This window comes from Diachasma alloeum, unplaced genomic scaffold (assembly GCF_001412515.2).
Source record: "Diachasma alloeum isolate Michigan unplaced genomic scaffold, Dall2.0 Dall_scaffold_00185, whole genome shotgun sequence".
Taxonomy (NCBI): Eukaryota; Metazoa; Arthropoda; class Insecta; order Hymenoptera; family Braconidae; genus Diachasma; species Diachasma alloeum.
Genome location: NW_021680351.1, coordinates 731,387 through 756,794, shown reverse-complemented (window position 1 = coordinate 756,794; position 25,408 = coordinate 731,387). Strand labels below are relative to the sequence as shown.

The following is a 25,408-nucleotide window of genomic DNA, read 5'->3' as shown; positions in this document are numbered from 1 at the left end:
GCCCCACCATCGGCGCTATTTTCCTTCCCACGATATTGCCAAGCGGAGTCGACCGAAACAGAGAGAACAGAGCGACAATAAAGAGTCCAGCGGAAGAATTTCCATTCCTCCATGCCTCCACCTCTCTTTATTCATCGAGATGTTCAATGTTCATTTATCCCATGAACCCAGTATTACGTACATTTTAGGTATTTTCTTTACTGCCGATAAAAGCAGCCGTCAACTCGCTCATTTCCTTCGGAAAAATGAAAAAAAATTGAAGCTGTGGAGGTGGACGATAAATGAACCTTTTTCAATCATCAATAATGGCAGATCGGTAGAGTGAAATTCAGCAATTTTTTTTTCATTTCAAAGATATTGCTTCAGTCCTCAAAATGAGACCTGACTCACTCCAATCGTGTCGTCAGGTCAGGAGATATTGACGATTCAACAAGCAAAGTTCATTTTATCATCGTCGGCGTTGGACGCCCCCCTCAATCTCGTTCGCTCAAGATTTCGTTTGATCCCATCCAGAATGCAATGATTTCGCGTGCACGTATGCATTTGTTGATGATTCTCTTAAGGGTGACATGTAGGGGAGGATGGGGTAAAACGGACACTTTTGAATTTTTGAAAAATATTAATGAGGGCTTGAAATGTTGATGAAATGTAATGATTTTTTTTTCAATATAAGGAACAATTCCTTCCCTTTGTGACGAGCATAACCTGAGCTCAATTGATAAATTTTTTCTGAGTTATGAATAATTTTAAAAAAGTCCAGTGTCCATTTTACCCCACCCTTCCCTATTCCATTTCATGAACAATTCAACACGTCATAAACATTTAAAAAAAATTAAAAGAATCACCCAAATGGGGATATGATGGCTTCCATACCTTCAAGAATATTTTAATTAGCAGAAAAAAATTGTCTAAAGTGAAAATAACAAAACAAAGAATAATTAAATTGAGAAATAGTTGAATGTAGTCGAAACCCCCAATTTCTGGACGACTGGGTCGTATTTTTTTTATATATTAAATGTTGATCAATAGAAGAAAATAACTGATCACATGATTATACACAAGTGATAGGGGAGGTTGGGGTAAAATGGACACGACGGGCTGAAATGTTGATAAAATTTAATAATTTTTCATCCACTGCAAAGAACAATTCTCTCCCTTTGTGATGAGCCTAAACTAAGCTGAATTGATAAATTTGTTTCTGAGTTATGAGTAATTAAAACAAAAGTCTAAAGTGTCCATTTTACCCAAGGCGCCCCTATTAGAGGTGAAATAATCAATACAATTTTCACTTTATTTGTGGAATATTCAATGCAAGTTGGAATCGTCCAGAAATCGACCTGTTTGCCCTACCTCTCCCTCTATTTTTTGCATTTTGAGGTTACCCATTAAATTCATCAGGTCAGTACCTCAAATGACGCCTCCTTTGGGGCTAGAACCTCTCCGTAGGAAAAAACCCACCGGAAAATCCGCCATTTTGTGGTCATTGGCGCCCGAATCCCTCCAAATCCGGAGGAAGCCCGAAAATTCCTCAAAATTGGGAGAAAAAAATTGGCCAAATCCTTGAGTTGACGCTGAACATTTATCGATCACCTTCAACTCGTCGTAATTTTCATCGAGTTAACGGTTTGTTTACAATGCGGGCCTGTCGCCATGCGCCTGCGCAAGCCGTACCAAAACAATAATAACAGAGTAGAAAGGTTCATGGCTGGCGTGGCCCAGAGTAAAGCCATCCACCGACTGACTGGGACGAGTTTTCTCGACGCCAAGGCATCGTCCACCGAACCCTCGACAATTTCACCATCCATTCGACAATTTATGAGTGAAAAAACGCCTCCTAAAATCGTCTCGGGCTGTGAACAACAGAGACTCGTTGTGATGAACCCGGTTTGTTTAATTTTTACGGAGTAAAGTTGTTGGTGAAGGTGTAGTAGTGGCTCTGTGCCTGTGTGTTTGTGTCGGAAGTGCTGACCACAGGGGAAAACAACAAACAATAACGGTTTTGATGAGGTGAGAACTAGTCGGTGTGAAGAATGGTATAAAAATTGGAGTTGACGAATTGAGAAGTTGTTTTTCTGTGGTTCTGGAGCCTAAACGGACAATAATAGAAGAGAAAAAAATTGACGAAATAATATTATTGAGCATTTGGAAGGTTGAGGACCTCTGGAAGGCGTTCAAGGACATAAACAATACTACAAAAATTAAAAAACATCAGGTGGTGCTGATAAACAGAGAAATTGCAGGAGTTGTTGGTGAGTGAGTGGAATTTTCGTGTTTTCGAAGGACAAAAAAGGATTAAAAAATATAAATAAATTTCGTTATTGAACCTTTGGGAGTTTGAGGACCTCTCCAAGTTGTTTAAGAACCTTAACAATAATATAAACAATAAAAAACATGAGTTGGAGTTGATGGACAGTGCGAAGTTGTTGCAATTGTTCACAAAAAATTGATAAAAATATAAATCTTCAACATTTGCAATTGCGAGGGCCTCCAGGAGCCTCTCAACATCATAAACAACAGTATAAACAGTGGAAGACATCACCAACAACAACAACTGGAAGCTTATTGTTGGATTTTCTTGTTTTTAAGGCAAAAAAAAGTCTTCAAAATTGAAAAAAATATATAAATAAAATCGTAATTGTTCTCTGCAACCGATAAATCACATGTTGAAGTGTCGAATAATAATTCTGAAGTGAAAATAAGAAATTGTTGGTGATAAACGGGAGAAACCATCCAAGTAATTTCATCGTCTGACGAAATTCCACAGGCTGAGCCAGTGTTTTTGTGTCTTCGGGACATTCCGTGGGAGCCGACGGTCTCTGGGAGAGCCGTTAAAAAATCCCAATACCTCTCTCTCACTTCAGTCCACTCCTCTCTGTTCACGAGGCGCGTGTGGAGGCCTTTAACTCCCATTCATTGACGCACGGATAACCACGCGTCATAATAAACATATTTCGAGGGAGTTTGTTGTTTTTTTTCGCAGACGCAACGAGGCATAAACACTGCAACGAGAAGTGCAATTACCAATTTCATCGGGACTCATTCATTTTTTAATTGAGAAAACACAAAGTCACTGTGAATAGGGACAATTGTTTTTTTTAATTGTTTTTTTTTCTTATCACGCGGGACAGTGATTCATACGTGTTTGTGATTACGTCGTGGAGCGTCACGTGTATCAAATATTTGTGAACAATTGTTTGAAGGAGTGCTTAAGCAGCAGAAAATGGAAAGTTAAGGGCCTCGAAGGGAATTCACAGCTCGACAATTGGAATAATTGATGTTTTTTTTTCATTTTCAAATGTTAATTAACGATAACTTAATGATAACCGAGGGCACTGAAGAATAAATAAACAAGTTGAAAATGTTGAATTAAAAAAAAATTGGAGAAGAAAAATCCAAAACAAAAAATTAGCATTTGTGCATTTTCAAAAGTTTGTGAATTAAAAGTTGAAGAACCATACGAGAACATTAAACCAAAAATAAACATTAAAAAAAAGTTACAAAAATCCGAAAAATTCAAAAATTGCAAAAAACCAAAAATTAACTTTTTGCATTTTAAAAAGTTGATAAGCAACAAGTTGATAGAGAGGATCATCAGGACACTCAAGGCTGAATAAAAAAACCGAAGGAAGTTGGAAGAAGCCAGAGAAAACTCGAAAAGCTCTGGATTTTCAAAACTAAAGAAAAACTTTTTTCCCAATAATTTCCTAAAAATACAAAATGCCGAGTGCCGAGGAGCCGACATACCTCAAAGTGATACCCGAGCCGCCCCAGGACTTCCTGACACATGACGTTGACCTCCTAGTTTCGCAAATAAAGGAGAATCTTCGTCTCTCGTCGCTGAAAGCAAAATCCTCAGTGAGCCAGCGGTGCAGGGTGGCCCCTTACCTGGCTCCCTCGAGGGTGAAAATGAGGAGGTTCGAGGCAGGCTACAGATTACAAAAGAGCAAGGACAAAGCCGAGGACGATCCCTACGAGAAGCTCAGGGAATTGCTGGAGCAGGGGAGGCTCATCAGTGAGGCAGTGAAAAAATTACAGAAAACTAATATCGAGGCGCTCGACGACTCTGAGGGCGAGGAGGACCACCTGCAGGGCATACACAGGGTCTACAGGAGGAAAGACTACTACTACGACTCCGAGGACGAGCCACTACCCGAGGTTTATGATCCTGAGTTGGTGTGAATCGTGGGTCTGTGCATTTTTTTTCGTGGGAGACAAATAAACCTAGGGGAGGCATTGGTAATTGGGGGGGGAGAGGAACATTTTTTTTAATTGTGGGAGGTGGTGAGGACGAGGGGGACGACGAGGGAGAGGACGAGGACATTGTATACGAATTTGGAGGGGGGGAGAGGAGAGGGAAGAGAAAAAGGAGAGTTTTGGGTTTTTGCACTTGAGTTGAAGAAGACGAATCTTGCGTTGGGAATATCGCGGGATTGGCTGAGTCGAATTGCAAATTTTTTTTTTCAGTTTGAAGGTTTTTTTGACGGGATTCGAAGGAGCGGTGATTTTTGGAAATCGCATCGGTGCGACGCGAGATATTGAGGGTTTTGTGGCACTCGTTTCCGAGGAATTCCACAAATTATGGGAAGGGTTCTCTTAGTTTTTTTTTAGTTTTTTTTTTGGAGGAGGAATTCCGGGGGTCTGGGGGAATTCTTGGGGGATTTTCGAGTGTCCTTGAGGCAGTGGAGATGATTGTGCTCGTGGTTATGATTATGCTCAGTTTAATTTTTATTTTTAGAGATGTTGAGGGGATGAGAGCGAAATGAGAGGAGATGAAAAAGTGAGTTTAGTTTTTCGCGGATATCTCGCAATCCGTTGGTGGTAGGGGGGTCTCAGCGGGGAACTTTTTTCTGGGGGAGATTCAGGGCTGCAAAAAATGTTCTACGAAAATTTTTGTGCCTCCACTGGGTCGCGAGATATTCGGGGAAAACGGATTGGGGAATGGGTAACAGATCTCAGCGAAAAATGTCAATCTCAGTCGTAGTAGTTGATGGATGCATGTAAATTATGAAAATTCATTCTCATTTTTTTTTATAGGAGTTCATTGTAATGAGGAAAAACGACGGGGAGGATTTTTGAGTCATTTTTCCTCGATTTTGGGGGATAATTCAATTACCTTTGAGTATTTAGGACGATTTGAACAGTTAAATAAGAGGATTATTGGGGGGAATGATTGCTGAAACACTCGAATTTATTGGAATTTATGGAATGTGTGGGAGACTGGAGGGTTTTGTGGAGTAGCTTTACACATTTCAGTGGGGGAGTGATTGCAGAAAGTGAGTCTAAACTCTGTTTCGGTTTATTCTGTGAATTTTGGGGGATTTTTTGTTTCATTCCAGGGGTAATTGACAATTCAACTGAATTAAAAAGCCTGAAATGAAGAAAATTCGGTTCATTTAATTAGTGATTAGCTGGGGAATGAGTGAGACATCTTCTTAGAAGAATTCAATGTCTTAAAAAATGTCTTTTGTTTTTTTTTGTCTGAGCCAATTTCTTCCTAAAATAATTTCTGATTTAACAAAACGAAAAAAAGGAAAACTTGTTCGTCAAATTCGTGATTATCTGGAGAACGGGTGGAGTTACAGGAAAAAATTGTCTTCACTTTTTTTGTGTAATTTAATTTCCTACAAAAAAGGTCTTACGATATTTTTCCCTCACTCCCCTCACTTCTGAGATAATTCTCCATTTAACAAAATAAAAAAAAATGGGAAGAGAGATAAATTCAATTTGACGAAATTGAGAGTGAAATTGGTTCACAAGAAATGTCGAGGGGCAATTTTTCGTATGAAATTCAATGTCCCACAAAAAATTCGCCGGAATTCTAATCTAAATCCCAGAGTTTCCAAAAATATTCACAAGATAAACTCTAAACTTTAAACTTTGAATGGAAATTGAACTGAATTTCTGGACTTGTGCCCTTCTACCACTCCCCCACAGGTATAAACTGTGCATGTTTTAGTGCATAGTGAACCAACATTGTCCATCGATGGCATTGATGTAACAAACGTTGAATTTTTCCGTTAATTTTTCCACAGAAGTGTAAAAACACGAGAGAATTTTTTTTATTCCTCTGTTTATTAACATTTGTGAGCTGTTAGTCAGGCGTTTTGAGTACACGTCTGTCGATAAACATCGAATTAATGATTCACCGATGGTGACTATTTCCGATGATCGATGTAATTAACAGAGAGAATCTTCTATTTCTGATTTTGTTTTTCAATTGGGGAAAGATGAGGTAAAATGAACCTTCATAAATCATCAATATCTCCTGAACTAATGGTGCGATTGGAACGAGTCGGGTCTCATTTTGAAACCTGAAAAAATAAAGAAAAAATGAAAAAAAAAATTTCGAATTTTACTCAGCCAATCTTGAATTATTGATGATTAAAGACGGATCATTTTCCATTCCTCTCGGAAAAACGTTCTGGCGCATCAATAAACGTTGACAAATCCTAGGTATTGCGTTTAATTGTAGCATAGGAGGTATTTAAATGCGTATGGATGATGAATCATTTTCTTTCACATTTTTTTGTTCATTTCATTTTGAGTTTGGGGAAGTTGAAGTGGTAAAACGTAGCGAAACAGAAAAATTCTACCCAAACCTGTGCTTAAAGGTGGAATTATCTCGTTAACGAGTCGTTGTAGAGAAAAATGTTGAGAAACATTTTTATAGAGAATTTCATGGGCTACAAAAAACGTCTGAACGTATTTTGCTCTAAATCCTGTCGTTAACAAGATAATCACAAAAATAGTAATACCGATTTTTTTACGTTTCACCACTTCACTCCTGAATCACGATTGCCTGTATTTTTTTTTAAGATACGAGTGGATAAACATTTTTTCAGTTTAACGTTGTAAGGTAAAATGTTAAGGAAAATACAAAAATATATCTCGTTGTGATCGCCGGTTATTTTCGGCAAACCTTGTAATTATAGAATTAAAGATAAATGAAATATTTAAAGTTCAAATCAAATTCTGTGTTGATTCATTGAAAAAAAATTCCCTCTCCTTAAAAAAATTTTTTCATCATTCCTGACATCTAAACAATAATTGCAAATATCAAAAATAATTATGAAAACAAATTTGAAGATTTTAGAATTTGTTTTATGAGAAAAAAAATAGGAAACGTTTTTAAAATAATTAAAATTCAAATAGCATTCTGTTTTATTCAATATTAAAAAATTCTTCTCTTCAAAAAAACTATTCTCACCGCCTCCACCATCTAAAGAATAATTAAAAATATAAAAAAAAAAATGAAAAGTTAATAAAGAATACATTTTTTTAATATCTAAAGTTCTTGGAAATTTTTTTCCAAATGAAAAAAGCATGAGATGATTTTTTAATTATTGAAAACATCAGCAGGCGAAACGACAATTTCTCAAGAGAATTGTCGAGCCATCACTTTGTTTCGGTGTCAAATAGACAGATGAATCCATCAGTGACAACAATTGCACCAATGAAAGACCCCGTTTCGTCGTATTGGCAATACTAATGAAAAAAAAAATTCATGATTGCGTTATGCCAGACACCAGTCGCATTGTCTCAATGGAGTAAAAATAAAACGAGTCATCGTGTTTTTTAATGACGAACAGAGGAGAGCAGAAGAGACTAGAAGGACAGTCGCAATATTTTTCAATGGATTTGTATCCCCGGGTATCTACGCCCTTGGGAGCATTGAACAGAATGAGGGAGAAAAAGGAACAGAACGGATACTCAGGCGTTTTCATTTACTCAGGGACTCGCAGGTAGCCGACGAGACCTCATTGTTCGTTAAATGCTGGTTTCTGGTCATTACGGGAAGAGAAAGTTGGCGGTTTTTAGGGGTCCCTCGATATTTTTGGAGGTGGAAAAATAATACGAGGGGAAGCGTGACGAGTTGATCCTCCATGCAGGATTTTTTTCTGTTTCTAGTTGAGGGTCAAATTGTCGTGAAGGTCAACCGACCCTTGATGACGAGGTTTGAGGGTCAAATGACCCTTAATTACTATGCTCTCACCCTTTGGGCCCTTTAAACCATTTCATCCTCAGCTCTAAATGCTCTTAAGGGTCAAGGGTTTTGTAGTTCAGGGTCAAATGACCCGTAATGACCTTGGGGGCTAAGGTAAAATGGTCGTAAGGGTCAGACGGCCCTTCAGGACGTTTGAAGTTGAGGGTCAAATTGTCTTGAGGGGCAAACGATCCTCGAAGAAGTAGGTTTGAGGGTCAAATGACCCTTTCTGATCACTCTGATCGCACTCCTTGGGCCCTTTAGGCCATTTCACCCGTAACTTTAAATGTTCTTAAGGGTTAAGGGGTTTGTAGCTGAGGTCAAATTGTCTTGAAGGTCAACCGACCCTTGAAGACGAGGTTTGAGGGGCAAATGACCTTTCTTCATTACTGTGTTCTCACCTTTGGGCCCTTTAGACCATTTCATCCTCAACTCTAAACGCTCTTACGGGTCAAGGATTTTGTAGTTCAGGGTCAAATGACCCGTAATAACCTTGGGGGCTAAGGTAAAATGGTCGTAAGGGTCAAGCGACCCGTCAGGACGTTTGAAGTTGAGGGTCAAATTGTCTTGAAGGGCAAACGATCCTCGAAGAAGTAGGTTTGAGGGTCAAATGACCCTTTCTGATCACTCTGATCGCATTCCTTGGGCCCTTTAGGCCATTTCACCCGTAACTTTAAATGTTCTTAAGGGTTAAGGGGTTTGTAGCTGAGGTCAAATTGTCTTGAAGGTCAACCGACCCTTGAAGACGAGGTTTGAGGGGCAAATGACCTTTCTTCATTACTGTGTTCTCACCTTTGGGCCCTTTAGACCATTTCATCCTCAACTCTAAACGCTCTTACGGGTCAAGGATTTTGTAGTTCAGGGTCAAATGACCCGTAATGACCTTGGGGGCTAAGGTAAAATGCTCGTAAGGGTCAAACGACCCCTATGGACGTTTGAAGTTGAGGGTCAAATTGTCTTGAGGGGCAAACGACCCTCGAAGACGTGTAGGATTAACCCATTTGACCCTTGAGACCATGTGGCCCTCAACCCTGAACTTTCTTAAGGATCGTTAGACCTTCAAGTACGAGTAAAAAATTGTTTTTACATTTGATTAGTTGTTTTGTAGAGTCAATTGTCAGTTCATGAATGAAAACATGATTCTACCGACTCATTTGTCAACTGAATAATTGATTGAAGATTCTCTCCACCTGTAGATCGAACGTAAAAAAATTAAATAAATCAAGAAATTGTCTTTCGCTGATAAACAACAATTTTTTGTGCGAATGAGCCCCCGGCGATTTAATTCTCATTATCGAGGTGTCCCCGTCAATTTGCGGACGAGGTCATCTCAATGCTTGTTTACAAATGCCCAGTGGAGAAACGAGATTATTATTGATGGGTAATATCGAGTTTTATGGCTGACTCGAGGCCTTATTTGTAAATTGGAGGTGACGATCCTTCGGAATGGGAATTCAATACTCGTTTATGGGCATCACAATCGTCACTGCAGAATAATCCTCATGATAAATATCTCCAACTTAAAAATCCATCCCACATTCTCCTACTTTCATGCCATTTCCGTAAAAAAGATTTATCTTTCGTGTTTTTTTTTCTTTAACTTCTCTCGGGGGAAGAGTTGAGAAATTAGAGGCTGTAAATACTGTATTCAGTTGCGCAAAATTGTTTACTGTGTGACGCTCGGGCATACGACATATGTAGGTTGATTCTCTTGGTAAACCCGGGGATATTAGTCACGCGAGTGTTTTAAAAGTCAAAGGAGGCAATTTTACATGTAATGGGAAATTGTTTTCGAGAATTGCGGTGCACGAGTGAATGACTGACTATTTTTTTTCGAATGTTGTTCATGAATTATGGAGGGGGTGGAGGGTGAGCAGGATATGAGTTCAATATTTTCGTTTTACGGAAATGATTTCAAAGATTTTTTCGAAACTGTTGGGTTTTGAGGAAAATGTCATCTGAATTTTTTGTGGAAAACTAAATTCTCTGCAAAAATGTTCTTTTACATTTTCTCGTAGCCCCATTACTTTCTGAAATACTGCGGTTTGAGGACTATTTTCAATTTTTTTTGCAAATTTTTTCATTAATTTTCGATATTTTCCTTCAATTTTTCAATGAGAGAATTATTTGAGGGTCAAATGGTCTTAAGGGTGAACCGGTTGAGCAGAATTTTCAAGGGTCGTTTGACCCTCAGTCTCAAACGTCAACAGGGTTGAATGGCTTTGAGGGTTAAATGGCCCTTAAAGACGTTTGGAGTTGAGGATCAAATAGTCTCGAGGGTCAATCAACCCTTGTGAACAGTTACAGTTGAGGGTCGAAGGGGTCAGAGCAGATTCATCAGAAAAAGGTTATTTGACCCTTAACCCCACACGTCTTCAAGGGTCAATTGCCGTCTTCAAGGGTCGTTTGACCCTCGAAACCATTTGATCTTAAACCTCAAACTTCATTCAGCGTCATTTGACCCTCAATCCCACACGGCTTTAAGAGTGAATTTCCCCTCAAGACAATTTGACCCTCAACTCCAAACGTCCTCAAGGGTCGTTTGACCCTCAACTCCCAACGGCCTCAAGGGTCGTTTGACAAACCATTAAGGGCCAAAACGACCCTTAAAACCATTAAGGGTCAATTACATACATTAAAGAAGGGAATTTATGTAGCGTTCCACATCTTTGTGAAGTCCTACAAAATGATTGAATAGGATTTGGATAAGGTAGGAGGGGAACCCGGATTATTCTCAATATGAATAACCAGAAAATTTTTACTGAAAAAAATTGATAGTCCAGACCAGGATTTGAACCCGGGACCTTTCGATTATGTATCAGGTGCTCTCCCAATTGAGCTATCCGACTCCTAGTCTTTTCTTCATAACCATATTTGACCCCCAGCCCTGAACCTCTTTAAAGGTCGTTTGACCTCGACGGAAATTTCAAAACTCTACCCAAAACAAATCGTAATAAATCCCCTATCCAACGCCCAAAGCAATATCTCTCATCAATGACTCCCCCGCCCAACAATCAGATGAAAAATTCCCATTATCAGTCCCCGATATGAGACATTTCATCGGGAAAAAAATGAGGGAATCGACCGCAGTCGCTTCAGTTCAATCGTCAGCTCCGCAGAGTTGACATTCCCAGTAATTCAGGGGAGAGAAGTGGGGGTAAACATCTGGCAGTATCCAACAAACATGGCTGCCACTGCGCCCAACACGTAAGTATTTACGTGAAAAATGTTATCGTGTCGTTGGCCTTTCAAAGTAATTCATTAAAAATCCAATCGCAGAGGAATTTCTTCGCTCGTTCATTAATTTATTCAATTAATTCTCTCCTTATTCTTCATTTTTCTCGCACAACTCCATTGTTATTAGTTTATTTACTTCTCCTGATCGTTTCGGAGCAGTCGTACGGGTCTGATAGTGTTATCTGTCAAACGTCAGCAACAAAGAGTTGAGATGATCAATTGTTTATTGAATTTTCGCCTGTTTCGACTGTTTTCTCAGCTGTTTTAGGTGACTTTTGGGGGTTTTAGGGAATTAAAAATCGATAATAATCGGCTTCTCATGTCGACTGAGGGGATTCAAGGGGTGAGATGAGCTTTGTGAATTGTTTAACGGTATTATTTGAGGAGGAGGGGCTAAATGGGTGATATCTGCGTCCGGGAAGAGGAGTTTATGTTGATTTTTGGACTGTTTGGGGGGAATAAAATTCGGGGAATTTTGTTTGTGGACTGGACTTTCAATTTGTGCGTCGTTTCAATAGCTTTCACTCGGGATTTTTAGGTTATGAGAGTGGCATCGGGAGTTTGTTTACTTCGGTGATGCGCGGAATTTTAATCGCAGATGATGACGCACATTTTTTATGATTTTTCCCGGTTTCTCTCTTTGATTTCATTTTATTTTTTTAAACAAAGACATTTGTCGGGTTGTTTGGACATTTTTGTTATTTTTTTATTGTTGTTTTGGAGTGAAGTTGTGGAGGGAGGGGAAATTATTGACTGTGGATTCTCCTGATGAATTAATTAAGGGAAAAAGGAAAATGGCGGTTTTTCTCGATTTTGTTGACGATTTTTTGCACATTCACTCTTTCGTAAATAACTTGGAGCGGAGTGGATTTGGAGAGATATGTCAGTGGACTTTTTTGTAGAGAATTTAATTTCCCGTAAATAATGTTCAACGACTTTTTTCATAGCTCCAGGCATTATCGAGATAATTGAACAGTCAACGGCCAATGAATGAAAAATTTTCATCTAGATCATTTTGCATTTTTTTTAATGAATTATAATGGCGCTGGGGAGAAATATCGGAGTGAATTTTTTTCTGACGGAAATTGGATTTCCTGTGGACAAATATCTTGTGATTTCATTCCATCTCTTCGCTCATTACCGAGATAATTAAGCAATTAATGAAAAATTCCCCTTTGCCTTATTTCGTAAATATTTTTTTTCAGATAGTCAAACATTTTTTTTCCAAACTTCACGGCTTCCTGAGATAATTAAGTGATTACCAACAGATTAATTAATGCATTTATAATTAGTGCATTTGCAAAAGACGTTTTCGACTTCGATCTCGTTCCTCACACGGAGAGAAATATTCAATAAAAATTGCGTATCTTTTTCGTAATTTAACGGAACTGTCACGGAATTTTTCAAGAGCGTTCTGTAATTTTTATTTGAATCTCCTGTGAAAAATTACGATACCGTCACTTAAATTTTCTGAGTCGATTCCGTAATCGGTGAGTGAATTGTGAGTTCCGTAATTTTGACTGAATATTTCTCTCCGTGTGAGTTCCGCAATTTTTCCTGAATATTTCTCCGCAAAAATATCGGGCAAACTAAAGTTCAAAAAAATATTGGAAAGATATATTATCATAGCCCAATTTATCACCGAGATAACTCAACAATTGATAAGCGACAACTCCGAGATGAAATTTATCATCACCGAAATCGTCCGAAGATAGAGCAATAAATTTATTCACCTGACCTATCGTCATGGAAATTTTCCGTACCTCATTCCGAGCTTGCCGTGCACAATGGGAGAACTGCCAGACGAATTTTGTCAGTGCAACTTACACGTACCACAAATATTGAAGTTTGTTCAGGCTTTCACTCCGAACGTACCACAACTCTAGTTTATCAGAGTTCTCTATTTGTTTTACGCCCAAAGCTCGTGGTAAAAAACCCACGAATATTTGTTTACCGGAGGAGACATTGTTCTATCAATCTCCGGGCATTCCCAGGTGTTTCCTTGGTTCGAAAAATTCTGGAGAGCAAATAGACTAATTGTCGGGCCCTAAAAGTCGAAGAATATTCTCCGAAGAGAATTCTCTCGCTTTTTTTTTATCGTCGTCTTGAGGCGGAGGAGTGGAGAGAATTCCTCTGATAAATTTCTGATGATTTCACTTGCCTTTGAGTGATGAATCATGGTATGATGGACTCTGAACATTACCGCAATGCTCTGAAAAATAAGGAATCGTTGGGGAGTCGAATCACTTCCGTAAAGTCCATCAACTTCTCGTTCCACTTGTTGATTTATTTTCCATGTTTCTTTATTTCTGTTATTCATGTTTTAACTGTGTCATGCTGAATGATTCACGTTTGTCGCACGGATATTTTTGACATGTCTCTTGCTTTCTCAACTTTGAAACAATTTTAGAACAAAAAATACATTATGACGAAGACTTTGGTTTTGGAATTTTGAAAATATCTCGAAAACTAGGGGATTTACCGCAAAATGAGCTCTCACCTTTTTTCGAGGAAATTTAATTCTCTGAAGAAAAGTCTTGTGACATTTTTTCGTACTTACACTCATTATCGAGATAATTCAACGGTTATAAAGTAATTTATTAAAATGGCAGAAAAAACTCATAATGAATATTTTAGTTTTGCAATTCTGGAAATATCTCGGCAACTAGTGGATTTATAAAAAAAATGGTTTCAACATTTTTTGGAGGAAATTAAATTCTCCACAAAAAAGTTCTCACAAAATTTTCCCCTAAACCCACAACTTCCCAAGATATTCCCCTGTGAATTTCAAAAAATATCGCAACTCCACGAAATTAAACATTTTCATCTGACATGTCATCCCATAATTAAGAACCCATTCCCCTTTTTGTTTATCACCCAAAGAGAAGATCCCCGGCTTCCCACGTTGTATAACCGGTTTAGCGTCAACATTTTGAATCGCACGAGCTTTGCGCAGAAGCCCACGGAGCAAAAAAGTCGCATCAACGCGACCAGAAATGTCTTTCCGCGTTGTTTATTTTATTTTCACGTTTCCATTTGTTATCTTGCGATAGTTGGGGGCACGACTAGGTTTTACTCGGTGAGTCTACCGGAAGTGGGTTGTAAAGTAGGAGAATAAAAAATGATGGATTCCGGAGTAACTGGATCGCGGTGACGTGTGACGTGTGTCGACATATTTTGAAAAGGAAATTTTTTTTTCTAGGTGGGAGGGTCGAGGGGCCAATGACTCTGTTGTGATAATAAAATGATAGAGCGAAGCCTGAGGAGAACTGTTGATTTTTCTTCATGAATTTCGGAGGGAAAAATTGAAGGAAGATTGATTTTGCTCGATATCTTCGGGGAAAAAGGGTTTATAGAGAAAAGTCCCGTGACTAATGCGCAAATATCTCGGAAATTATTGGATTTACCGAAAAATTCATTCAGATCTTTTCTGCAGCTCATGAAATTCCCTACGAAAAATGTTCTATCACATTTTCCCCTAAACCCACGCATTTCCGAGATATTTATGGAATGATAAAGAGTGTTTTCAGATTTAATTGAAAATGATAAACAAGTTCTTCGGAATTTACAATTGGATTTTCCCTGAACTGACTAGGGAGGGGGGACTCTGTTACGATAATAAAATCATAGAGCGAAGTCCAAAGAGAACTATTGATTTTTCTTAGCAAATTTGAGAGGAAAACATTGAAGGAAGATAGATTTTGTTCGATATCTTCGGAGCAAAAGAGTTTAGAGCGAAAAATCCCTTAACTATTTTGCAAATATCTCGAAAAGTATCGGATTTACCGAAAAATTCATTCAGACCTTTCCTGCAGCTCATGAAATTCCCTACGAAAAATGTTTTATCACATTTTCCCCTAAACCCACGCATTTCCGAGATATTTATGGTTCAATAAAAAAAAAAAAAAAAGATATTTATGGAATGATAAAGAGTGTTTTCAGATTTAATCGAAAATGATAAACAAGTTCTTCGGAATTTACAATTGGATTTTCCCTGAACTGACTAGGGAGGGGGGACTCTGTTACGATAATAAAATCATGGAGCGAAGTCCAAAGGGAACTATTGATTTTTCTTAGCAAATTTGGGAGGAAAACATTGAAGGAAGATAGATTTTGTTCGATATCTTCGGAGCAAAAGAGTTTAGAGCGAAAAATCCCTTAACTATTTTGCAAATATCTCGGAAAGTATCGGATTTACTGAAAAATTCATTCAGACCTTTTCTGCAGCTCATGAAATTCCCTACAAAAAATGTTTTATCACATTTTCCCGTAAACCCACTCATTTCCGAGATATTCACGGAGTAATAAAGAGTGTTTTCAATTTTAACTGAAAATGGTGAACAAGTTTTTCGGAATTACGCATAATCCCCGTGTCCATCTCTCTGATGACAATGTTCACGCCGAGATTCTTGTGTAATCCATAACGCGAGACTAAACAAGCGAGCCATGCATGCCTCCACTCAACTCCTTATCTATCACCGTAGCATTATGTCGTCAAAATCCCGACGAACTTACAATCGGATTACACTTTAAACGACTAATCCCGTATGAAAGAACCCGAAACATTAATCAGAATTAAAAGACACGGGTGGGGAACACCGAATGAGAAGTGGAACGTAACACAAGGTGCACTGTCTCAGTTGCATAATTTTATTTTCACGTAAACATGAACTTTCTCCCTTGAATTGTCCCATCAGGGAATGACAAGTGCTGTGAGGAATTTATTCATAATTTCGGTGAAACAACGAGTTCTCAACTCGTCGAGGGCATTTCCGGGATTTTTATGGAGGAGAGTTGATAGGAGTTTCTGCAGAACTTCGGTGCAAATGTATTCCAATGCTAAGTACGTGAAAAATAAAGGATTGATGATTTTTTTTTAAACAGGAGATAAATTCTGTATTGAGGTTCCAATTCGGCTGTTTCAAACTGTATTGAGGTTTCGTCGGAGAAGGAAGGGGTTTAGAAAAAAATGTTCCATACAAACTTTATCGAGAATTTCATGAGCAATAAAAAATGTCTTACGAGTTTTTTTCCTAAACCAAATGGTTCCAAAGATATTCGCAAATTACTCATAACGAAATTTGTGGACATTTCCAAACAGCTAAAAACCGCAGTTTCACGTTTTTGTAAATAACTCCGAAAATAATGGGTTTAGAAAAAAAGTCGTCGTACACTTTTTGCAGGAAATTTCCTCCTCTACAATAATGCTTAATAACATTTTTCTCTAAAACCTCTCATTATCGAGATAATGCCATTCTCAACAAGTGAAATTATACTCGACTAATCGCTGTTTACGATTTCAATGCAGAATTGATTAAGAGCCGTTGTCAATCGACGAATAAATCAGTGCTCTGTTGGATCTCATGTTACAGATGTCCCATGGAGTCCCATTTTGTGCGTGGGCAGCACACCCTGCGTGTCTCAATGTCCCTATTCCGCGGTAACAGAGATCGTCTGATCGAGAGCCTCAGAAAAACCCCTGGAGTCCATGAAAATGGCTTCGTGGTCCTCCAGGGAGGTGACGAGGTGCCATTCAACGACACTGACATCAACTACGAGTTCAGACAGGTGAGTCGAGCCCCAGGGGATGCCCCCACTATATTCTGATCAATTACAACTCCTCAATTATCTCTAAAAATAAAGCGAAATGGAAAAAAATAATTCTTGAGGGGAAAAATGTCGACTGGACTCAGGGGGAATGGCTCAAGCTGTTGAGTGCAATTGCTGGAGAAGTCATTAACCGAGGTGTTAGTTTTTGTTAAATGTGTAGTGGTGGAAATACTTCAGAATGCCTCTAATCATCGCGCCCACTTCCGCCCGGCAACAAAACACCGTTCGTTTGGTTTACTTGTATCTAGCCATGGCTCTTACATCCTCAACTGCGATGTCTATCTGATTCAAGATAATACGTTGTGATGTACATTAGGTGCCGTTGACCTGATGCGAGGCTAGTCAACAAAATAAACAAACTTTGGGATTGGCTGTTTCGAGGTGGAAATGAGGGAGGAACCCGTTGAGGTCATCGTAAAAGCTAAATCAGCGCCACTGAGAAAAATTTTTTTTTTGACAAATATTCATTGACAAATATTCATTCATTTACTTGGGAGAAGCGTTTATTTTTTCAAAATCGTCTTTCCCTAATCGAGTCCCAGGACAGCAAAGTAAATATTCATTTACTTGAGAGAAGCGTTTATTTTTTCAAAATCGTATTTCTCTAATTGAGTCCCGGGCCAGCCTGATTAGATTTTAATTATGACAATCGTGGGGAAATTATTATTTCCATTGAGCGGAGGATACAATTTAATCCTAACGATTTTGCTCATAACTCACCTAGACGAGTTGGCCTGTACAACCTAATTATTATAATCAAAGAGTCAAACAACGAATTCGAAGAGTCAAATAATGAAAACAAAAATCTTCTTGAAATTCGCTCTTAAGGCGTTTTTCCTATTATTTCACTGTTCTGTCTTCACTTCCTTTCGGCTGAAAAATTCATCTTTTGGGGTATCACAACGGACAATACGTGCGGAATAATTGTGATATATGCAATAGAAATTCGGAAGAAAAATCAATGAAATTTCCTATTGAACAGGATTGAACAGGATGTGACATTCCTTCTGGAAGAAGATGAATATGAGTCGAAGATGAATGAATTTACCTAGACAATTTGACCTGTACGATCTACTAATCATATTCGAAGAGTCAAAAGACATTTAATCCCTTCACTTGACTCATTTGCCACCGCCAATTCCCCCAATTGTCATTAAAATGATTTTATTCTCCTCCTTTCAGGAATCATTCTTCCAGTGGTGTTTTGGAGTGGAGGAGCCAGGATGTTACGGTGCCCTCGATATAACATCCGGCAAGTCAATTCTCTTCTTCCCACGGCTACCAGCTGAGTACGAGATTTGGTGTGGTAAACTTAGTACTCTCGATGAATTCAAGCAGCGTTATGACGTAGATGAGGCGCATTACGTTGAGGGAATAGCACAGGTGTTGAAGAAGAAAAATGCCCAGCAAGTACTGACACTGGTGGGTTTCACAGCAAGTAAAAAACAAGTGGGATATTGCTTTCGTCACAATGCAGTCTATATATTTTTGAATATCAAAAGCGTCAGAGGATTTATTTTTAGATATTTCTGTGGATTCATTGTTTCCTCCTCCGTCTGGTTATTTTTTGACTGTCTTTTATGGCTTTTTTTCATCGAAGGAGGGGAGTGAGAGGAAAATGCTTCATAAAGTTTTTGTAGGAAATTCAATTCTCTACAAAAAAGTTATTGAGACATTTTTCTCTGAACCCCATAGTTTGTGAGATATCCTCAAAAAACTGCAGATGAATTTTCTGACTTTTGTGAATTTCCGAAGAATTTCAGTTTTTTTCATTTTTAAAATTCCATCGATCAATGTCATCGACTTATCGATGTATCTCAGCCCCCAACAGCTTATTTCCCTCGACCTCGATAGTAATCACGTTATTCCATGCATCTGATAGGCCCCAGGCTGGATTTTTCCCTCTGGGAAAACAATTTTTTTTTTCGACACTCAATTTCCACCTGAATGTCTCGCCATTTTTCAAAACAAGGAAACAGTTTTCCAATCAGATAAGGCTCTTTCTCTCAGTTCTAGATGTAACAAAAAGATAAATCGAGCGTAATTTCGTTGGAGTAGAATATTGCATTAGGTAGTAGTGAAACGAGTGGAGTTTGCAGAAGTATAAATCGATGACACGTAAAACCTTAGTTGGGCTTTGGAGCCACATAGATATGTACAGTGTATAGATTATTTCTGCTCATTGGGCTGAAAGTGATTTCTATTTGTGTGTGACCTAGAATTCCGCGAAATTTACTTTTTCGTTTTGTTGGGTTCGTCAATTACTGGGGCCTCTCTGCACTGGGGTTTATTGGGGATTTTTCTGCTGGGTCGTTTCACTGAGCTTGTTCTTGCGGTGATTTCAGAGAGGACAGAATAGTGACAGTGGATTGTTCGTTAAGGATGCAGAATTCGATGGCATTAATGAGTGAGTAGCAGAAAATTAAGTTAAATAAAAAGAAAATTGAGTCACGTGCAAGTCAAGTTAAACTTTGCATTAGTTAACTGGTTAACATTACCCAACGATTTTTAAATTATTGAATTAATCATCAATTAAATATTCAAATTCGGAAAACTGACGATTATTTGGTTAATCGCCTATTCTCCTATTTTTGTTTAAATTAATTTTAATTTATTTTTTTCAATCTTTAGATTCAAAGTTGATAAAGAGGTGTTGTATCCAGTCATCTGTGAATGGTGCGTATATTTTCCTATTAATCAACCTACTATACACTTTGTCGAATAAAGCATGAATTTTCCCTAAAAGAAATTCGAAACCTAAAAAAAGAGATAGTTAACCCTTCTCCAGGACCCCTCCATCCTGGAAGCCCCACTCTTAATCAGCCTGACCCTGTCAACCTCTGCAGGGTCCTCCTAATCCCCTCAAAACCACTCCCAGCCCTCCCAACTCCTAATAAAAATTGATGACGTGACCCTCCTGGAATCTCCAGAGGTGACTCCTAAGCCCCTGTGAAAACGGAACAACAATTCTCTTCGAAACCCTCCAGCTCCAAGAGCCTCTCCCCTCCTCCAGTCATTCGAATCCGCAAAAAATTCTAAACCAATAAAAAAAAATGACAGCTATCATCTCACCTCGCCCCCCTTCACACCAAATTCTAGTTTAAAAATCTAACACTCCCCCCAAAATGTGGAAACTGCTGATCCCCCCGAAGCCCTTTCCAAGAATCCGCTTAAATTTTTCCTCCTTCGCCCCCTCCACCCTCCTTCTTCAAGAGGGCTCCACCATCCTGGAAGCTCCCCTCTTAATCCCGCTGACCTCCGACCTTTCCAAATTCCCCCTAACCCTCGCAAAACCTCTTGTGCCTCTCCCAAAGCCCCCCAACCCCCCCCATAAGCCCCCTCAACCCTCCGAAATCCTCGTAAAAATCGATGGTGTGACTTTCTTGGAGGCTCCAGAGGCGCCGCCCAAGCCCCTCCAAAAGCGAATAGAAATAAACACAGAAGACGGAACAGCAATTCTCTTCGGTAATCCCACCAAAAGCCCCTCCCCCTCCTCCAGCCCTTCGAAGCCATCCCTCTGTCGCCTGGAGGACGTCCCCATGGACATTCGATGCAGAGTCTACCTCCAAATCCTCTCCAGAATCCTCCACAGTGAGAACTCTCTAATCTACCACGAGGAATTCTCAACCTACCTCTACGACCAATACCGCTCGACTCGAAATGAACTTCTCCAGGACGTGGTGGACACTATTACCAGCCTCCAGGACTCCGACCTTCTTCTGGAGGGCCTGACCCTCCTCTCGAAGGATCGCATGAGCCCCCCACGGAACCCTTACCGCGACAAACTAGTCGACGAATCCTTGATTCGTGTGAGTGCTGGAGAATTCCAGCTGGAGAGGATTATAAATCTCGTAAAAACGATCTCTAATTATCACGACCGAAAGTACCGGGAGGTTATCGACCTCCTCTGGAGCGGAATAGAGGACAAGCAACACGAGATAACCTCGAGGAACTTCATCCCACTGATAAAAATCCTGGATTATTTTGGAGAAAGTCAGAGGATCGTTAAGATCATCTGTGAAAGGAAGCTGGAGAAGTTCTGGGGGGAGTTGAATGGATCTGATGTTGCGGAGGTGCTCAAGGTCTTTCAGGACTCATTGTCTTCTGACGTCGTTCTGGAGTGCCTGGAGAAGTGGTCGAGGGAAGGTTTGACCTCTCCAGCTGGAGAAGAAGATGCAATTAATTTTGTGAAGGCGTTGATATCCACTGAAATTTACTCCAGACAATTTGAGATGGCGATCCAGGAAGTTGTGGAGAAGCAGAAGGACCCAAGTCCGGTGTTGATGTCCAGTATTATGACCTACTGTCATAATCTCAGGATCAGGAATCCAGTGATCCTGGAGAACTGCGCGAGTTACGTTATGAGAAATGGTCTGGAGATTCCGGAAGGTCTGTTGGCTTCGATGCTCGTGCCGTTTGGCTACCTGAATTACGATGTGGGTGGGGAGTTCTGGAAGAGCCTGGAGACGATACTGGAGAAGAAATTGAGCAGGATGACTCCTAATGATGCCATCAACGTTCTCCTGTCCTGCGCATATCTCCAGAAATTTTCTCTCCAGTTCTCCACTCGAATTTTCAAATCCAGATTCATGAGGAGAGTCAAGTCACGTGAAATGTTGAAGCAGAAGATGAAATTGCTGGATAAATCGTTGGCTCTGGAGTTTCATGATTATGTGCAGCATTTCCAGGAGGAGAGGCTGGACAACTCGGTGGCCCTGAGGCCGAAATTGCGGAGGGTTTTGGACCTCATTTACCCGCAGTTGGTGAAGATCTGGGGGGCGGGGCGGATCAGCAAATCGGTGGTGATTGGAGAGTTCTTGAATGATCATGATTATATTGTGGATGCTGTTGTTCATGAGACTCCAGTGACGTCGCCCATGTTCAGAGTGGATGAGGAAGGAAGGACTGCGGTGGTGATACATTTGCCCGAGGACTATTGTCGGGGGACGGAGGTTTTAATTGGGCCTAGGGTCATGAGGATGAGGCACTTGAGGAAGATGGGGATGAGAGTGGTAATGCTGGATTATGGGGAGATACTCAGGTTGAGTGGGGAGGAGGAGGGGCTGCTGGAGTATTTGAAGGAGAGGTTTGATCATGCTGAGGAGCCATTCTGAGGTTCCCGGTGACTGGCGAATTTCAAATGACAATATCTAGTTAAGGAGTCACTCCAGGGGAAAATGTCATAAGACATTTTTTGTCGGAAATTTCATCAGCTACAAAAAAGGTCCAGAGGGTTTTTCGCCTGGGATCCCTCGTTATCCATGTAAATGCCTTGAAATGTTGTTTGGTGGAAAAAAGTAATTGGGGTATTGTTTTTTGTTCCAGTCGAATCGTCAAATCTCCTCAGGAGATCGAGGTGCTTCGATATGTCGCCAAGGTCAGCTCGGATGCCCACAAAGTCGTGATGAGAAACGTGAGGCCGGGGATGTCAGAGTTCCAGGGTGAATCTCTGTTTAAACATTACGTGTACGCTGTCGGTGGATGCAGACACGTCTCCTACACGTGCATGTGCGGCTCCGGGAATAATTCGTCAATTTTACATTACGGACATGCCGGGGCGCCTAATAATAGAGTCATGAAGGATGGAGATATGTGGTGAGATTTAATTCAGGGGATCACTGTTAATTCTTGAAAAATATTGTACTTGACTTATTGTATTGAACTTTTGCTCGCAGTTTTTGACGTTTTGTTGAGTTGTCATAAGCTGAGTCAAGTGGACATGATCAATCTGTGTTGAATGGGTCGAATAATGTTCTTAAGAGGATTGGAAAGAGAAGCTTGACGCCAAAATATCTGGCAACACAGAAATGGAATTGAAAAAAAAATCAATCAAATTTCCTGTTGATCGGATTTTCTAGTCAATAGAATTTTCTATTGAATTCTCAAAATACATGTCCCAATCCCTGTGGAAGAGGAAACTATATCAGTTCAATTCCACTGATTTTTCAAATTTTTGTATCCAAACTGTCAAATAACATTTAATCGTCTCATTTCCCCAGTGCTCCCTCAGAATTAATCAAACTCTCAATTTTCAGTCTCTTCGATATGGGTGGAAATTACTGTGGCTACGCAGCAGACATCACCTGCAGCTTTCCCTCAAATGGAAAATTCACAGAGGACCAGAAACTGATCTACAATGCAGTCCTGAGTGCCAGGAATGCAGTGATTGAGGCAGCCAAGCCTGGAGTCAGCTGGACTGACATGCATCTACTGGCGAATCGAGTGATGCTGGCAGCTCTGAGGGACGGGGGCCTTCTGTGTGGTGAGGTCGAGGACATGATGAATGTGGGACTTAACGAGACCTTCCAGCCTCATGGGCTTGGGCACCTCCTTGGGCTCGATGTTCACGATGTTGGGGGGTACCTCCCTGGCTACCCTGAAAGATCTGTCAAGCCGGGGATCAGAAAACTGAGAACTGCTAGACAACTTGTTGCTGGAATGTTTCTCACTATCGAGCCTGGATGCTATTTCGTTGATTCTGTGAGTGATTTATGATTTTTTTTTTTACTTCGTTGATGGCATTTTCACAGTTTTCTTTCTCCTCAAGGATATCCTTTGACGCTATTTTTTCAACACTGAAATGGTTTTCTACTTTTGTAGTCGAACATTCGAGCTTTCATTTGAGCCCCATTTCACCCCAAGTTTCAGGACATTTTACAATGATTTTATTATTTAAACTTTGCAGGTCTGAATTTGACTCTCGATATTAGAACACACTTGTTAGAGAACATTTTAAAAATCTGAAAAAAATTGGAAAGTTCACTTTTGGAGAAACATTTATGAAATAATGAAAAAATTGCAATTCTTGAAAATTACGAGCATTTTCTATGAATAATTTATAAACAATCAATTTTCCAACGTAAAAATCATTTGTGCGGAATCGTAACGAATTTATTCACATTCAGAATTTTACCAGAAGTCGATTTCAGGCTTAAAAAATGAGGTTTCCGAAAGTTTAAACAATTTAAATTATTTATCTGTGAACGACTGTTTAAAAAAAAAAGATTTAATTTGAAATTTAATTGACAAATATGATCACTCGAATAATTGGTTTTTGATTCAAATAGATAGACGTAATTTTTCAATTGCAATAGTATTTTGAAAAAATATTGGATTTCTTACTATTTTGTCCTTCAAAAAGCTTTGAAAAGCATTGAGAAGCTAATCATTCTTCAACAACTATCTCGTCTTGAAGTTGAAATTCTCACAAATTTTCCTTGAGGAAATATTTTGGTTTGAATAAATCAAACGAAAGAATTTTTCTTCATTTCTTTCCTTCTCAAGAGAATTCTTGAAGACTACGAAAATTATTTGACATAGACAACAATAATCGATAATTGATAATTAATCTATTGTTTCAGTAATTGATGTAGTATTTTCAACAAGTATGATTTTTCACTATTGTCTCTCGAATATAAAATATCCATGAATTTTCCTTGAGAAGCAATTTCCATCTGAATAAATCAAATGAAGGAATTCTTTTTAAATTCCTATCTTCCCGCAAGAATTCCTCAAAAATAGAAAATAAATCGATCTCTTCAATAATAATTTATAATTTATGTTAAACAGCTCTTGAACGCGGCACTCTCGAATCCAAAGCAGCGTCAGTACATGGTAGCGGATAAAATAGCCAAATTTCGTGGATTCGGTGGCGTCAGAATCGAGGATGACGTCTTGATAACAGAAAATGGAGTGGAGAACTTCACTGAAGTGCCAAGAACGTAAGTGCCTTCCTCATTAAAATCGTTGGAATTGTCCTCGGAAAATTGGACTTTCCCAACCGATTTTCCTCCTTTTGGATCTGCAAATCATCTCAAACAGCGAAATGCAAAATTTGTTGAGTGATGATGAATTTTTTTTTTCTAGGGTCGAGGAAATTGAGGCTTGGATGGCGCCGGGACGTGAGGACCTGAAACTCATTCACGAACAGCTCATCCCCAGCTCTTCCTAATCAGTGCACTCCATCCAAATATCGAGAACATTATTTTTTTATATTTCAAATACTTGAAGATGTCTTACAGCGCTTTGTTCAATAGTGAATGTATAAAATGTGTGAGAAATTCGTGAATAAATCGAGGTATTCTTCTTTAAAAATGATTCCAGTGTTCGGTTGTATTAATGGAGAAGTAGAGGGGAGAAGAATTTCAACCCTATGATTTTATATTTTATCCAATTATATTTGCAGTAAAGTTTAGCCATGTTTGGTATCAATTCCGTCTTTAACAGTGATCCTACATGTTCCCAATGTTCTAATCTGAGACAGAATTCTTTCGATTATGAAAAAATAAATTTACTTTACTGAAAATATGAATAATCGAAAAAATGTTGTGGGAAGGGAGAGAGAAATTGAAGTAAAGAATAAATAATTAATGTCAAAGATTGGGCGCCAGCTAGTTTTATCGACAAACGATCAAACGATAAACGAAGTGGAAATAAGAAGATCCAAATAAATCGAAAGAATCGACAACTGAATATGACCAGAAAACATAATGCGACAGAAAAACAAATTGCATCCACTCATATTCCCAATTGTACAATAAATATTGTAATGCATAGGCGATGAATTACGGAAAAGGG

General features: G+C 39.2%; 4 protein-coding genes across 7 annotated transcripts in view; 3 read left to right on the top strand and 1 right to left on the bottom strand.

Annotated features, from left to right (window-relative positions):
* LOC107048075 (DET1 homolog) overlaps positions 1–25,408 on the bottom strand; it is a 42,863-nt gene that overhangs the window by 13,924 nt on the left and 3,531 nt on the right. The window lies entirely within an intron of this gene.
* On the top strand, positions 1,704–6,970 carry LOC107048078. The gene has a single exon (XM_015271051.1). It carries the CDS (start codon positions 3,718–3,720, stop codon positions 4,177–4,179), a length of 462 nt encoding a protein of 153 aa, XP_015126537.1. The 5' UTR covers positions 1,704–3,717; the 3' UTR covers positions 4,180–6,970.
* On the top strand, positions 11,089–24,928 carry LOC107048076 (xaa-Pro dipeptidase). Of its 4 annotated transcripts, none has more exons than XM_015271041.1 (10): positions 11,123–11,191; positions 15,919–16,064; positions 16,594–16,789; positions 18,014–18,253; positions 19,177–19,238; positions 19,463–19,507; positions 22,157–22,426; positions 22,867–23,311; positions 24,401–24,552; positions 24,698–24,928. In XM_015271041.1, exons 2-10 carry the CDS (start codon positions 15,922–15,924, stop codon positions 24,780–24,782), a joined length of 1,638 nt encoding a protein of 545 aa, XP_015126527.1. In that variant the 5' UTR covers positions 11,123–11,191; positions 15,919–15,921; the 3' UTR covers positions 24,783–24,928. The 4 variants fall into 4 exon arrangements, with proteins under 4 accessions (XP_015126531.1, XP_015126527.1, XP_015126530.1 ...); XM_015271044.1 differs by lacking the exon at positions 11,123–11,191 and adding an exon at positions 11,475–11,489; XM_015271043.1 differs by lacking the exon at positions 11,123–11,191 and adding an exon at positions 14,555–14,569.
* LOC107048073 lies at positions 19,920–22,019 on the top strand. Its single transcript, XM_015271036.1, has 2 exons — positions 19,920–21,644; positions 21,717–22,019. Exons 1-2 carry the CDS (start codon positions 19,957–19,959, stop codon positions 21,943–21,945), a joined length of 1,917 nt encoding a protein of 638 aa, XP_015126522.1. The 5' UTR covers positions 19,920–19,956; the 3' UTR covers positions 21,946–22,019.

Coding starts and splice junctions, on each gene's coding strand:
- LOC107048078 (XM_015271051.1), top strand. CDS start 3,718: ATGCCGAGTGCCGAGGAGCCGACATACCTCAAAGTGATACCCGAGCCG.
- LOC107048076 (XM_015271041.1), top strand. CDS start 15,922: ATGACAAGTGCTGTGAGGAATTTATTCATAATTTCGGTGAAACAACGA. Junction 16,065..16,593: donor CAAATGTATTCCAATGCTAA/GTACGTGAAAAA, acceptor CTCATGTTACAG/ATGTCCCATGGAGTCCCATT. Junction 22,427..22,866: donor ATGAAGGATGGAGATATGTG/GTGAGATTTAAT, acceptor CTCAATTTTCAG/TCTCTTCGATATGGGTGGAA.
- LOC107048073 (XM_015271036.1), top strand. CDS start 19,957: ATGTGGAAACTGCTGATCCCCCCGAAGCCCTTTCCAAGAATCCGCTTA. Junction 21,645..21,716: donor AAATCGGTGGTGATTGGAGA/GTTCTTGAATGA, acceptor GCCCATGTTCAG/AGTGGATGAGGAAGGAAGGA.